Below are 13,823 nucleotides of genomic sequence, written 5' to 3'. Positions count from 1 at the left end.
TGTCTGAAGGCTGAAAACTTTATTTTCCCCATTTTTTTTTCATAATGGAAAGATGAAATCTAAAACAATTCATTAAAAAAAAAACTGTGTGAAACATAACACCATGGTATATCATCTTGTTTCAAGGGTATAAAGGTCATTTTTCCAAATATGTGTTCTGGAAGAAAAAGACAAAAACCTGATTTGTAAAAACAAAACAAACAAACAAAAACAGGTATTTCTTTTGTTTTGTACCTTTTTTCCAGATAAAGCAAATTGTTCCTTTCCAGTTATTTTTTTTAAAATACGTACTTAATGTTGTTTGTTACTTTCAACTCAAAAACCATGGTGTCAGAATTTTTGTGGATCAAGTTTTAGAAGGAATTTCTCTGCAGTAATAGATTATGGAAAGTGAGTCTATGGGTTAGAAGATAAGAGTTGGGAGAGATGATAGATATACAGCACACACCGATAAGGAATAGGCATTTGAAACGTAAGGACTCAATACTTATAATTTGAATGGCCAGGATATAGTAGGGAGATGTGGCAAAACGAAAGGTTATTGACTTCATTGTCTTTACTGGATGTTTCTTTTGTATAGTGGAGAAATTAGATGAGATCATAATCCAATAAAGGGGGTGAGGAAATATACATTTGATTCTGAGAATCATGTCAAAAGAAGCAATTTCATAGAACCAAGATGGAACTTTCTTCTTTTTTTTTTTAAGATTTTATTTATTTATTCATGAGAGACACAGAGAGAAAGAGAGGCAGAGACACAGGCAGAGGGAGAAGCAGGCTCCTTGCGGGGAGCCGGATGTGGGACTCCATCCGGGGTCTCCCAGGTCATGCCCTGGGCTGAAGGCAGCGCTAAACCGCTGAGCCACCTGGGCTGCCCTGGAACTTTCTTTAGTATAATGATTAACTTGTGGTTGGTTGACTTATTTGATGACAATGTTCTGTCAATTTGCCCAAAGTCAAAGGTTTGACTGTTCTGTGGGCCTGCTGGCTACATTCTATGACCACATTAAGACACTAATACTGACCAGCTGTATTCAACAAATTGTCCTGATTTTAATAAGGTGATAGGTAAGAAAATGTAAGTGGATTAATCTAAATTCATGAATGACTTTAGAAAAAATAAAATCTAGGAGGGAGATATATTGACAATACTGCACTAGCTAGAATTTGCAACTTGATGCTAAACTATGACCTTTATGGACATGCCTGCAGAAATGAGAGAATCAAGCCCACAAAATGCCCATTGCTATGAGGGACAGAGAAGCATTTGGAATAGAATTCATCCCTCAGAAAGTGGGAGAATCAAACAACTGAAGGGAAAGCTTATTCTAGTTATGATGTAGTGTTACTCCTTGGCCGGGTTCCCTGTTCAGCTCTCAGGGAATCATATCTGACGTCATATCTCTCCCAGGGAAGGAAGATAACTGTGAACCAAGAATGAGAAAAGGTCATTTCCCCCCAAATCTTCTGAGACATAAGAGTAGCAACCAATATCACTCTGATAGACCTTCACAGAATATATCCCAGAAAGGCAGAGAAGCAGCAAGTGTGGCATAGTTTTGGCATCTCAAGGGCTCTGTGTTTCATTGGCAATAACCACTGGTACAGGGAACTTCATTATGATGACAGGTCCTAGGATGTGACAGTAGGATTCAACACAGGTATAGAAAGATAGAGAGGAATAAAAAAGGTATATCTCACATGTAGCTGACCTCTTCATGAGCAAGCATGCATGAGACTCAGAAATACTTATATGAGCACAGCTGTATTGCAGGTAAGCAAGAGCCAGAGAGGTACGTTTACACTGCCAACTTTGCTCAGCTTTTAAATAATGATGATGGAATGAATCCTTTACACTCCAATTACTCACTGCAACATTTTGTATAATTGTATTTCACAATTAGGCAGTCCGTATAACCCTAAGCTCACATATTTGCCACATCTCTTTAAGATCTCCAGAATCCATGCAGATAGCGTCTTTATGGATATTAAAGAGAATGAATTCTGAAAAAGCAGACAACTGTTTTTTGAAAATGGTAAAAATTAGAATATTATTAAAACAAGTATCCTTCCTAAAAGCAGTCATTTTACAAAATTAATAAAAAGGACTGAATATCTGCAGGTCGCCTGTCCTAGTACATATATTACCATCCTTATTCTGCACAACACTTCTACAATGCTGCTTACCTCCTTTTCACTCATGAGGAATATTTCTTTTTTTTTGTATATTTTTATGGGGGTTCGATTTGCCAACATATCATATAATACCCAGTGCTCATCCCGTCAAGTGCCCCCCTCAGAGCCCGTCACCTATTCACCCCATCCCCCTGCCCACCTCCTCTTCCACTACCCCTTGTTAGTTTCCCAGAGTTAGAACTCTCTCATCTTCTTTCACCCTCACTGATATTTCCCACTCATTTTCTCTCCTTTCCCTTTTAATCCCTTTCACTATTTTTTATATTCCCCATATGAATGAAACCATATAATTTTTGTCCTTCTCTGATTGATTTACTTCACCCAGCATAATACCCTCTAGTTCTATCCACATTGAAGCAAATAGTGGATATTCGCCAATTCTAATGGCTGAGTAATGTTCCACTATATATACAGACCACATCTTCTTTATCCATTCATCTTTCGATGGACACTGAGGCTCCTTCCACAGTTTGCTATTGTGGGCATTGCTGCTATAAACATTGGGGTGCATGTGTCTCAGTTTTCACTGCATCTGTATCTTTGGGGTAAATACCCAGCAGTGCAATTGCTGGGTCACAGGGTAGCCCTATTTTTAACTCTTTGAGCACAGTGTTTTCCAGAGTGGCTGTACCAGTTCACATTCCCACCAACAGTGCAAGAGGGTTCCCTTTTCTCCACATCCTCTCCAACATTTGTTGTTTCCTGTCTTGTTAATTTTCACCATTCTCACTGGTGTGAGGTGGTATCTCATTGTGGTTTTGATTTGTATTTCCCTGATGGCAAGTGATGCAGAGCATTTCCTCATGTGCTTGTTGGCCTTTGGTGAAATTTCTGTTTATGTCTTTTGCCCATTTCATGACTGGATTGTTTGTTTCTTTGCTATTGAGTTTAATAATAAGTTCTTTATAGATCTTGGATGCCAGCCCTTTATCTGGTATGTCATTTGCAAATCTCTTCTCCCATTCTGTAGGCTGTCTTTTAGTTTTGTTGACTGTTTCTTTTGCTGTGCAGAAGCTTTTTATCTTGATGAAGTCCCAATAGTTCATCTTTGCTTTTGTTTTCCTTGCCTTCATAGATGTATCTTGCAAGAAGTTGCTGTGGCCAAGTTCAAAAAAAGTGTTGCCTGTGTTCTCTAGGATTTCGATGGATTCTTGTCTCACATTTAGATCTTTCAACCATTTTGAGTTTATCTTTGTGTATGGTGTAAGAAAATGGTCTGGTTTCATTCTTTTGCACATGGCTGTCCAATTTTCCCAGCACCATTTATTGAAGAGACTGTCCTTTTTCCAGTGGATAGTCTTTCTGCTTTGTCGAATATTAGTTGACCATAGAGTTGAGGGCCCATTTCTGGGTTCTCTATTTGGTTCCATTGATCTATGTGTCTGTTTTTGTGCCAGTACCACAGTGTCTTGATGACCACCACTTTGTAGTACAACTTGAAATCCGGCATTGTGATGCCCCCGGCTCTGGTTTTCTTTTTCAATATTCCCCTGGCTATTTGGGGTCTTTTCTGATTCCACACAAACCTTAAGATGATTTGTTCCAACTCTCTGAAGAAAGTCCATGGTATTTTGATAGGGATTGCACTGAATGTGTGAATTGCTCTGGGTAGGATAGACATCTTCACAATATTAATTCTTCCAATCCATGAGCATGGAATATTTTTCCATCTCTTTGTGTCTTCCTCAATTTCCTTCAGAAGTGTTCTGTAATATTTCTTTTTTAATACTTGCTTCTAAGACTTGCTTTCTTAAGTGGCTCCACACAACTGCATTGTGTTGAAGAAGCCAAAATGATATTTTGTGGCAGTGCGCCAATTTTACTCAAATTCAATAATTTTCTTCATCTTGAATTATATATATTTTTATAGATTTTATTTATTTACTCATGAGAGACACACACAGAGAGGCAGAGACACAGGCAGAGGGAGAAGTAGGCTCCATGCAAGGAGCCTGACATTAGACTCGATCCCGGGTCTCTAGGATCATGCCCTGGGCTGAAAGTGGCGCTAAGCCACTGAGCCAACCAGGCTGCCTGAATTCTACTTTGATCTTGAATCTATATCTTCTCATGCAAGAGTATTTTTTTTGTTTCTTTATTTATTTAGTTGCATTTATATCCCATCTTTTATCTCAAAGTTTTTGAAGTATCCTGTACCTCTAGTTCCAGATGATGATGAGATTGTTACTATATCGCAGTCGTTACAAGTTCAAAGACAGAGGAAAGGTCTGGAGAGGATGTGCACACCATTATTACTCAGTTTCCTACAGAAGAGGATCAGTGTTTGAGTTATTTCAACAGGTGACCTATGGACTGTATTCTAGCCAGTAGAGGAGATAGCAAGAGAAAAAGCAATCTGGAAATCAGTATGACAGTCATGCATCAGTGAAGGCTTTTGTTTGGCAAACTCAGTAGATTCCTTGGAAAAATTTAGCAGTTCCTTGGTTCAATATTATAAGTTGGCAAATTAAACAACATATCTGTTATGTCAAAAACTATACGAAAAATACAATGATACTGAAAATCTATTCCTGCACAAATAAAGAGATCTAGAAAGAAGAGCAGAGATTTTGGAAGCCACCACCTGCTATTTCAGAAGCTACATGCTGAAAGCATCACTCAGCCATCTCATGCATGTAAAAGAGCACATTATCAAGTTCCACAATTCAGCTGCATATTTTCACTTGCATTAGTCAGTCCTTTAAATTTCGTATCCTAATATATATTTCCATCTTCACTGCTACCCTCCATCCACCAATACTCCATTAAGTTTCTTATGCTTAGGAAGTGTGAAGACATAAGCATGTGCGTGGTTTGGTGGCTGGAGGGCCAGAAGCACATGAAAGTAATAATTCTTCAGAACCAAACATTCTAGCAACAACTTCCCACCTTTTTCTGAAGTAGTCTCATCATCCTTTCATTCACTTCCTGCTCTTGCCTAGCAGGAAAATGATAGCCTCAACTCTCCATGATCCAGAGCTAAGGTTTAGCCCAGCAGAGCATATCTCACCCTCTTTGGAGTCAGGAAATCCAGATTTGTGAGAGCAACATATGTGGGCCAAAGTGTGATGTGTGTGCACATGTGCCTGTGCAAGAGAGAGAGAGAGAGAAGGAGCAAGAGAGAGAGAGATTTACCTTCCAATGAGCGAGAACTCTCCCACGACGCCCAGGCGCCTCATAGCACTCAGGAGGCCTCGAACTGTCATGCCTTCACAGAAGCAGACCACCACTCTGGCTTTGGGAAGCCTCTCCCGGAGCTTGCGCAGGAGTCGGTCAAAGCTCTTTTCCCCAGCATTGCTGTAGATTTTGTCTGAATGCGCGATGCAGAGGCCTTCCTGGGCAGCCAGCTCTTTGAAAGCATCCATTCCACTCTCCCCATAATTCCCTGTCCAGAAACAATCAGCAGATGTTCAAGACAACCTGGCAGCGCAGCACTTATAAGCTGGAATAAAGACTCATTAGTCACAAGGAATGAAGAAGACAGATTTGCAAATAATTTGTAAATATAACTGGAACTGAAGGAAGATCTGGATGGATTCAAGAGAGTCATCAAATGTAATCAAACCACCAACACTGAGAAGATAATGAGAAACTATTTAATCAGGGTATCCACAGTGAAACAAGTTTTTAGAAATGAAGGACTACTGCTCTGTTTTACAACAGTTACCAGTAGTGGTTGTCATAGATTTTAGCAACGTGGGAGAGATTGGCATATTAGGGGTAGGAGGTCAACCAGAACAATGAGAAGGCCTCTTCATTTGAGGGCTCACTTCTGCTAGCTGCCAGTTAAGAGGCAGACTCTCATGGTGATAGCAAACCCTGCAACATTTTATGAAGAGTAAGCAAAACAAATGGAACACCTGGCCAGGCCAGAATAAGCAGACAAGAAGTAGCTACACGGTTTAGTCAAAATCTACCACCCTCTGATGAAATGACAGGATTATGAGAGATTTGGCTTTATGTTCTGATTTTTATTTTAATATCATTCTCAGAATAAAATATACTTTAAAAAACTAAGAACTCATAAAAATCAGTGAAATAAATCAAATAGCACATTGTGCCAATTTCCCATTTCTCTATTTCACTGATGACTTTAGCCCCCATCTTTGTGTCCTCTATATGAATTCTTTCCCCAAGTTTGGGGATTTTGACACCTGTGTCAATCATCCAATACCATGTCCTCCATGTTTCTCAACCCCCTCCAACCAATGATATTTCCTATAACTCACCTACTTTTCATGGTCACACTTTTGACCTTGTTGTCACAAATATTTCTCATATCTCTGAATGTAGATGTCAAACATCCCAGTCTCTGTTTATCTCCTTTTAAGTTCGTATATTCTATTACCCCCACTCCAACATTTATTCAACCTTGTCAAAACCTCAAATCCATTCACCTTCCATCTTTCTTTTCATTCTCCCACTCATTTGCTTCTTAGCCCATCATATGTCATAGCCTAGCCTCATGATCTTTCCCTTACAAATTGTTTAATTGCCTTGTGTTTTCCTGACAAATCCCCAACACTAGTTAAAGCTAACCATTTACCTATTCCATGTCTATACCTGAGGACCTAAGTATGCCTAGAAAAAGCTCAAAATCTTGGTGACTGGTTTTATTTAAAAATTCGTGATGGATGCCCTGCATGGCTCAGTGGTTGAGCACCTGCCTTTGGCTCAGGGTGTGATCCTATAGTCCCAGGATTGAGTCTCACATTCGGGTCCCTTCAGGGAGCCTGCTTTTCCCTCTGCCTACATCTCTGCCTCTCTCTGTGTGTCTCTCATGAATAAATAAAAAAAAAACCTTTAAAAAAATTCATGAGCATTCATGTCAAAAGGGGCATTCAATAGTGCAAGAAAATTATACTATATCTCCTCCATAAATAAAATCTCCTCATCTCTAACATGATTATTTCATCTTTACTCTTCCCTCCTTAAATTTCCAAACTACTGACCCCACCTCTGATCCTCATCTCAGCTGGGATCCTCATTTCATATTTCAATAAGGACACAGAAATAACGAACTCAGCTATACATTACAGTATCTACAAAGCTTTCTTTGTTGGCACTTATTTCTCTGGCATTCCTCCTGTTGCAAATTTGAAGTACTTCCCTCTCAGGATAGAGTTAACTCCTACTCATAAACACTTAGGTCTCCTTGTTTTTTTGTCTATTCAAGAACTTCCTCTGGCTATTGTCCCCTCTCTTTCGTAAAAAATCAATTATTTCATTCTAATGGTGTGAATCAAAAATTAAAAATTAAACTTTTGTGCTCTTTTCTCCACTTGAGATGCTACCTCATTCAATAGTCCTGCTCACAACAATGATAAATACCTGGGTCAATGTGTTTGCTTCATCATCTCCCATTCTTTTTGTTGTTGTTGTTGTATATTTTTTTTATTGGAGTTCGATTTGCCAACATATAGTATAACACCCAGTGCTCATCCTGTCAAGTGCCCCCTCAGTGCCTGTCACCCAGTCACGCCATCCCCCCTCTTACCTCCCCTTCCATTACCCCTTGTTTGTTTCCCAGAGTTAGAAGCCTCTCGTGTTCTATTACCCTGTCCGATATTTCCCACTCATTTTCTCTCCTTTCCCCTTTAATCCCTTTCACTATATTTTATATTCCCTGAATGAATGAAACCATATAATGTTTGTCCTTCTCCGATTGGCTTACTTCACTCAGCATAATACCCTCCAGTTCTATCCACATTGAAACAAATGGTGGGTATTCCATTCTTCTCAGAATCTTCTCCTATCAAACTCTTCTCTTGTCAAGGTCACAAAAAATTTCCCTGTTGTCTATCTCATGATCTGTTCTCTGTCTTCATCTTCATTAATCATGCAGCTGCACTCAACAGCTGACCACATCCTCCTTCAAACACTTTATTCTCTCAGTCTCTGTGACACACCCTCTCATGGTTTACTTACCAATCACTGACTACTCTTCAATGTATGTGCTAGATTTTCCTCCTCTGCTCAACTTTGAATATTATCATGCCACAACCTGGTCTCTTCTTTATCTATATCTCACAGTAAGTACACTCATTCAGTCACATTCCTTCAAATGCCATTTGAATATTATAGTTGAATCCCAAATATAGGTTGTCAGACTAGATTGTCCTTTGGAGCAAAAGATTAGAATATTGGGTTGCATCCTTGATATATCCATTTATAGACATCTCAAACTTAATGTATCTGAAACAGAATTTTTTTCCCTCTCCAACTTGCAAATCTGCTCTTTCCACACATCTGCTGTTAGTAAATTATGCAATTACCCACCACATTGCTCAATAACAATGTTTAGGAACTCTTGATTTCTATCTTTTCTCATATTCCAGATCCATTCCACGGACTCTATCTCTAAAACTTGTCTAAGCCAGGCTCCTCCATTCCAACCCTTACCATCCTAAACCCAGTGTCTTAGGTCAGGTTTCCTAAAAATAGAGCTGAGATGAAGATTCTTGTTCAATTTACTTATTGAGGAGAAAAGGAACAAGAGAATCTGTGAAGGACAGGTGGAGTATGCTAAGGAGGAATGTGGTCTCAGCTAGAGATTAGCTTCAGTCTGATTTCATAAAGAAGTGCTACAGCACAGGCTATATCACAGAGTTAGCCCCACCTTCAGGCAACAGGACCAGCTTGTTAATTAGTCATTAGCTAAGGTCCATAAGAGGGCAAGGGAGGGAGAGCCTCCCAGGAAGGGGTCTGCTGAGATTTATAAAAGCCTACTTTCACAGTAGCTGGGAGACAGGTGCATAAGGCAGACAGGAAATCTGGGCAGGCCATCTACAGCATCTTCTACTCCAAGTAACTATCAGTTCTTGCCTAGACAACTGCCCTACCCTCCAATTGTTTTCCTTGCTTCTACTCTTGTTCCTAATGACTCATTCCAAACACAGAGTGATCAGTTACGGTGTAAATCAGAATCTACCACTCCTCTTCAAAAAGTTTCAAGTTTCGATCACTTCCCAACAAACTTGGAATGATACCAAAACTCCCTTCCCCTGAACTACTGGCCTTTACATGTACTGAGCCTTCCAACTTCCCCACCCCCATCTCTGCCCACTACTTCTCCACCTTCTCTAGACCCATAGCTATCTTTTTATTCTTGGAATACCCTAAACTTATTCATGCCTCTATATTAGCTGTTTCCATCACCTGAGAAGATGATCTTCTACAGATCTTATCTCAATATAAATATCACCCTTTCTGAAAAACCTTTCCTGATCAGTTAGCTTAAGTAAATCCCCAGCAAATCCTGATCATGTCCCTTGATTTTCTCTTAAGAACATATATCTGACACTTTTTCTTGTTAATTTTTCTCTTCCCCCTAGAATATAAACTCCATGAGAATATCTTTTTATGACTTAACCCATGATGTATATCCTTAATCCTTAGAATAATTCTAGACACTAAATGCACAGTAAAAGTGCATTTGTTGTAACAGAACAATAAAGTAATGAGCAAGGGTTATAAATAAGCAATTTTAACAAAATAAGTAAAAGTGGGTGATAAGCATATGAAAAAAATTACTGAGTATCATTAACTATCAAGAGAGTACCATTAAAACCAGATAATTTTTTTCACCTATCAGATTGCCAGAATTACAAAGATTACTAATATTTAATGTTGGCAAGGTAAAATTACATTTATGTTTCATGAAGGCAGTTCAAATTTTTGGTAGACAATGTGGCAGTAGTTTTCAAAAATTTTTAAGGTAAATATCAGTATACAATACATACAGTAATAGTTAAGTCAAAATAATTTTAAAAGAATGATATTACCTCTGCCCCCCCCCCAAAAAAGGGACTTAGGACTTAAATCTTAACATCTATAAAAGTTTTGTGGGCACTGTAATGAAACCTAATAAGATTTCCCTATATTGTTGAAAAAAGCTTTCTCATTTCCTTTTTCATAAGATTTAATTATCAATTAATGTATTTGCCTTTTAATTTAACTACTTTTAGTAGTGTAATCAGTCCAGTGAAACCCAAATAGAAGCATTAATGCATCACAAAATCCTCAGCTCTAAAGACTTTGGAAACACATCATGTCTCATACGAGAGGCATTGACTGACTATGAGGGAGAAAACTGTAGCTGAAAAGTGGATGCTCATCTATTTGCAGAAGAAGGTTTGAGAAAGGATATCAGATGCCCCTTTCTCATAATAAACATATGTTCAAGAATCTCCAAGGTACACAGACATCACTAGCCAACTCTCAGCAAAGACACTATCAGTCTGTGAGAAGATGGTGGTACAAGGGCAGTAACTTTATTGCTAAAGTGCCATTCTTGAATTTCAATCACAGAAAACTATTTTATTCCCTTATCGAAATACATGAAGATTGAGCAAGAATGTTCTATGCATTCAAATAATAAAATCCTTATTTTTTAAATCTAGTAGAGGCCTTAGATATACTCTGTCCAAACCTCTCAGATTACAGACAAGGAAATTGAATCATAGAGGGGCAATGGCTTACCAATGGGCACGAAGCTTGTTTGTGCTAGAACCAGAGCAGTTCTAAATGACCTGACTCCTAAGTTACTGCTCATCTTTCTTAATAGCTAAATCAATCGAATGTGTATGTTTCATAATAAAAAAATATCTACATAGGTCAACTGGTTTCATGAAATATTTGTCCCATTTTCTGTATTCGTATTTTGTTTGGATAGCAGCTCTTCGTTATAGAAATTGATAGTTAAATATCATGCATTGGGCCATGTTTCAACTGCCCATTTTTCTCATGATGCCTAATAGACTCCAAAGTAGCACATAAATTTCCATGAGAGCAGTTCTAATATAGGAAGAACAACAATAATAACTTATACTTTTATAAATCTTTATACTTTAAAATTCACACTCACAAACATTATTTTATTCTTACAATAGCCCTACTGTACTCATCATATTGATAAAAGACCTAGAAAAAAAAAACCCATAAAAATTGGGAAGAAAATTGCCACCATTAAGTTTAAAATCATGTTATGTTCATTTAGTAGCAAGAGAACTAATGACATGATACAGAGAAGTTTAAGTATCTAATAAAGGTGCTATGGGTTAGGATTCAGGAACAGCTGCCTAAAGACATGCCTCCTATTGGAAAGGATATAAAGAAAAGGGAACCCTTGTACACTGTTGGTGGGGATACAATTCAATACAATCATTATGGAAAACAGTATGAGGTCTCTAAAAATTTTTAAATAGAACTACCACATGATCCAACAAACACATTTCACTATATACATATATGTAAAGGAAGCAAAATCAGTCTTTCAAGGAGATACCTGCACTCCCATGTTCATGGCAGCATTATTCACAATAACCAAGATACAAAAACAACTTAAGTGTCCATCAATGGATGAATGGATAAAGAAAATGTGATCTATATATATGATGGAATATTAGCCATAAAAAAGAAGGAAATCCTGCCATTTGCAACAACATGGATGAACCTGGAGGACATTATACTAAGTGAAATAAGCCAGACATAGAAAGACAAATACTGCAGGCTCTTAATACACCTTAAATACATACAATTTTATTTGTCGACTATACCTCAATAAAGTTGGAAGTACCTTTATTCTGGGTCTTAAAATATAAACAGATTTTCCACAGATAGAAAGAAAATTAGGGGAAAGGTAATCTTTGCCTTTCTACCAAGTCGTAAGCAAACAATGCCATACTGAAACTAAAATACTCAGCACTGAGTCCACCCTCTGCCTCCCCTCCACCTTCCATCCTGCTGCGTGGGTCTCCTCTTGCCTTTTCTGACATTGAAGGATTTATTTAGATACTTCTGTGTGCAACCCTGAAGGAAGCTGTGAATATATAAAGAAGCTCTGAATATATAACAAAACTCTCAAAAAATAAAAGAGCCGTGTAATTGTAAACACTCAGACTTGATAGAGAGCTGCATATTTTCATTCAATTAGCAAATAGTTTATTGAGCTCTCAACTTGAAAAAAATCCTGAGCTCTGCACTTAGAGTGTTGCCAAGAAATATCATGGCCTCTGCCTTCAATTGATGAATATTTATTTTGTGTCTGGCACTGTGCTATGCATCTTAGCATTTTGTTAATTCATCATAAATCCATAAAAAATCTTATAACTCTCCTTTTATCAAGGTTAAATAACTTGCCCAACATCATCAATGATAGATCTAGGATTTAACATCTAACTCAGAAGTTCTTGCTTATCACCACCATTTCATACTGCCTCCTACGTGGACTTATATATAGTAGTGAGAGCATGACACAAGCACACAATCTATAGCAACAACAATAAGTTATAAATGCTACATAGGAAATGAAAAACACCATAATACTAATAAAGATGATCAGAGAATGCCTTTTCGAAGCAGGAATGAAACGGGACTTTGAAGAATGTAAGCATGAGACTGGCATTAAGGTAAAGGGGAGCAAATGAGAATTCACAAAAAAAGATTTTTAAAAGCAAGGAGTAATGTCTCCCCACTGGAGCAGAAGGTTCATGGTTTATAGGACAGTCTACATAACAGGTTCCGAGTGAAGCATCTGGCATACCACTACAAAACTGCAACATGGAAATGTGCTATATGTTGCTGTGTTGTAACAGATTTTATAACAGACTTTATCACTGTTATAATGTTGCCTAAAGCCTAAAGAGTGAGAGAGAAAAGGAAGAGTGGCATCTGACAAAGCCCATAAAATATAATAAAAATGTTGAAAAATCTTAATCTATCTTATGTGACAAAATAAATTACAGAGTCAATGAAGATTTTCTATAAAACTAAGCTTCCAAGCAAAACTTATGGGGAGATTTATGAGAGAGAACACAGGGTTTACAAAGAAATTTCTATTGCTTGAAAATTAATTTAAAAAAATAATAAAACTAGACATTATTATCTATACAAAGTTTTAAAAGGTACTTAAAACAGTGGTAAAAATAGAATTATCTCAAGAAAGAAAAAATAATGGTTATATCTCTGAATTTTCTAAGCTATATATGATTTTAAAGAAGTTATATGTGATTATTATCCAACCAGATCAACAGACATCCATTGATAAAAGACTGATTTGGTAGTGGGTTGGTAGCTAAGTTTCATTGAGCGAGTAAGCTATGAAGTAAAATTATCTTGGATTTTGTAATCTACCTGTATGAACTGCCATCATGGCCAAAAGCATTCAATGGAGACCAGTCCTTACATTGATCATTTTTTCTTCTACTCTTAAAATATTGGGGATATATTTAAGAAACAATCTGAGCTCCATTGGGTGGCTATAATAACATTTCAGCCATCATGCTGAATCAAGTTTAAGCCTTGTTATTACGGCTTCATAAATTATCCTGGTCAAACAAATGCATTCAACATAGTTCATCTCTATATACTTTTACATCAGTTATATGACGGAAACATTCATACAGGAAAAATATAGATATTTCTTCACTTTCCTTAATGAAGGAATGGTTTTGCTTTGAAAGATCCACCAGTATTATAGTCTAGACTTCCTTAATCCCTGTTTTACATATATTACATACTTTCTTTGATATTCCATAGTAATCTCAGGCTCCCAGATAATGAAATCCTTTGGATCGTGAGCCTGTCCCTGTCTGAGAGCTTGAAAACTGATTACTCTGCCTCCTGGG

At 37.6% G+C, this 13,823-nt stretch overlaps 1 protein-coding gene across 2 annotated transcripts in view; it reads right to left on the bottom strand.

Moving 5' to 3' along the window:
• Positions 1-13,823, bottom strand: part of GRM1 (glutamate metabotropic receptor 1) — a 396,243-nt gene that overhangs the window by 263,323 nt on the left and 119,097 nt on the right. For both annotated transcript variants that reach the window (XM_055310985.1, XM_055310986.1), the window contains exon 2: positions 5,332-5,581. In XM_055310985.1, the coding sequence (XP_055166960.1) occupies positions 5,332-5,581 (250 nt within the window). The remainder of the gene's footprint in view (positions 1-5,331; positions 5,582-13,823) is intronic.

This window comes from Nyctereutes procyonoides, unplaced genomic scaffold (genome assembly GCF_905146905.1).
Source record: "Nyctereutes procyonoides isolate TBG_1078 unplaced genomic scaffold, NYPRO_anot_genome, whole genome shotgun sequence".
Classification (NCBI taxonomy): Eukaryota; Metazoa; Chordata; class Mammalia; order Carnivora; family Canidae; genus Nyctereutes; species Nyctereutes procyonoides.
This window is presented reverse-complemented; position numbering and strand designations above follow the sequence as displayed.